This window comes from Mandrillus leucophaeus, unplaced genomic scaffold (genome assembly GCF_000951045.1).
Source record: "Mandrillus leucophaeus isolate KB7577 unplaced genomic scaffold, Mleu.le_1.0 Scaffold1406, whole genome shotgun sequence".
Lineage (NCBI taxonomy): Eukaryota > Metazoa > Chordata > Mammalia > Primates > Cercopithecidae > Mandrillus > Mandrillus leucophaeus.
Genome location: NW_012101373.1, coordinates 100,088 through 100,404, shown reverse-complemented (window position 1 = coordinate 100,404; position 317 = coordinate 100,088). Strand labels below are relative to the sequence as shown.

The 317-nt window shown below is 42.3% G+C and overlaps 1 protein-coding gene across 1 annotated transcript in view; it reads left to right on the top strand.

The window, feature by feature from the left end:
* Positions 1 to 5: 5 nt before the first annotated feature.
* The window catches only part of LOC105535028 (radial spoke head 10 homolog B-like), a gene marked incomplete at its 5' end in the record, with an annotated part of 32,966 nt that continues 32,654 nt past the window's right edge, over positions 6 to 317 (top strand). The window contains one exon of the mRNA XM_011973983.1: positions 6 to 49. Within this exon, the coding sequence (XP_011829373.1) occupies positions 6 to 49 (44 nt within the window). The remainder of the gene's footprint in view (positions 50 to 317) is intronic.

The following is a 317-nucleotide window of genomic DNA, read 5'->3' as shown; positions in this document are numbered from 1 at the left end:
TGGAGCCGTGTATGACGGAGAATGGGTTTCCAACAAGAAACATGGCACGGTGAGTACAGACCTGGGAAGATCGCATTTCAAACAATGATGGAAAGCCATTGAAATGATGTAAAGCCATTGACATGTCCCAGTATAATTGCAGATTTGTCTATTTCTGCTTTCGGTTCTGTCAGTTTCGCTTCATATATTTGAAGTTTGTTGTTCGGGGCACACACGTGGAGGGTCATTACGCATTGGTGCTCTGGCTTTTTTGATCATCACGTAATTTCCTATTAACCCTGCTAATTTTCTTTCTTTCTGAGATGCAGTCTTGCTCT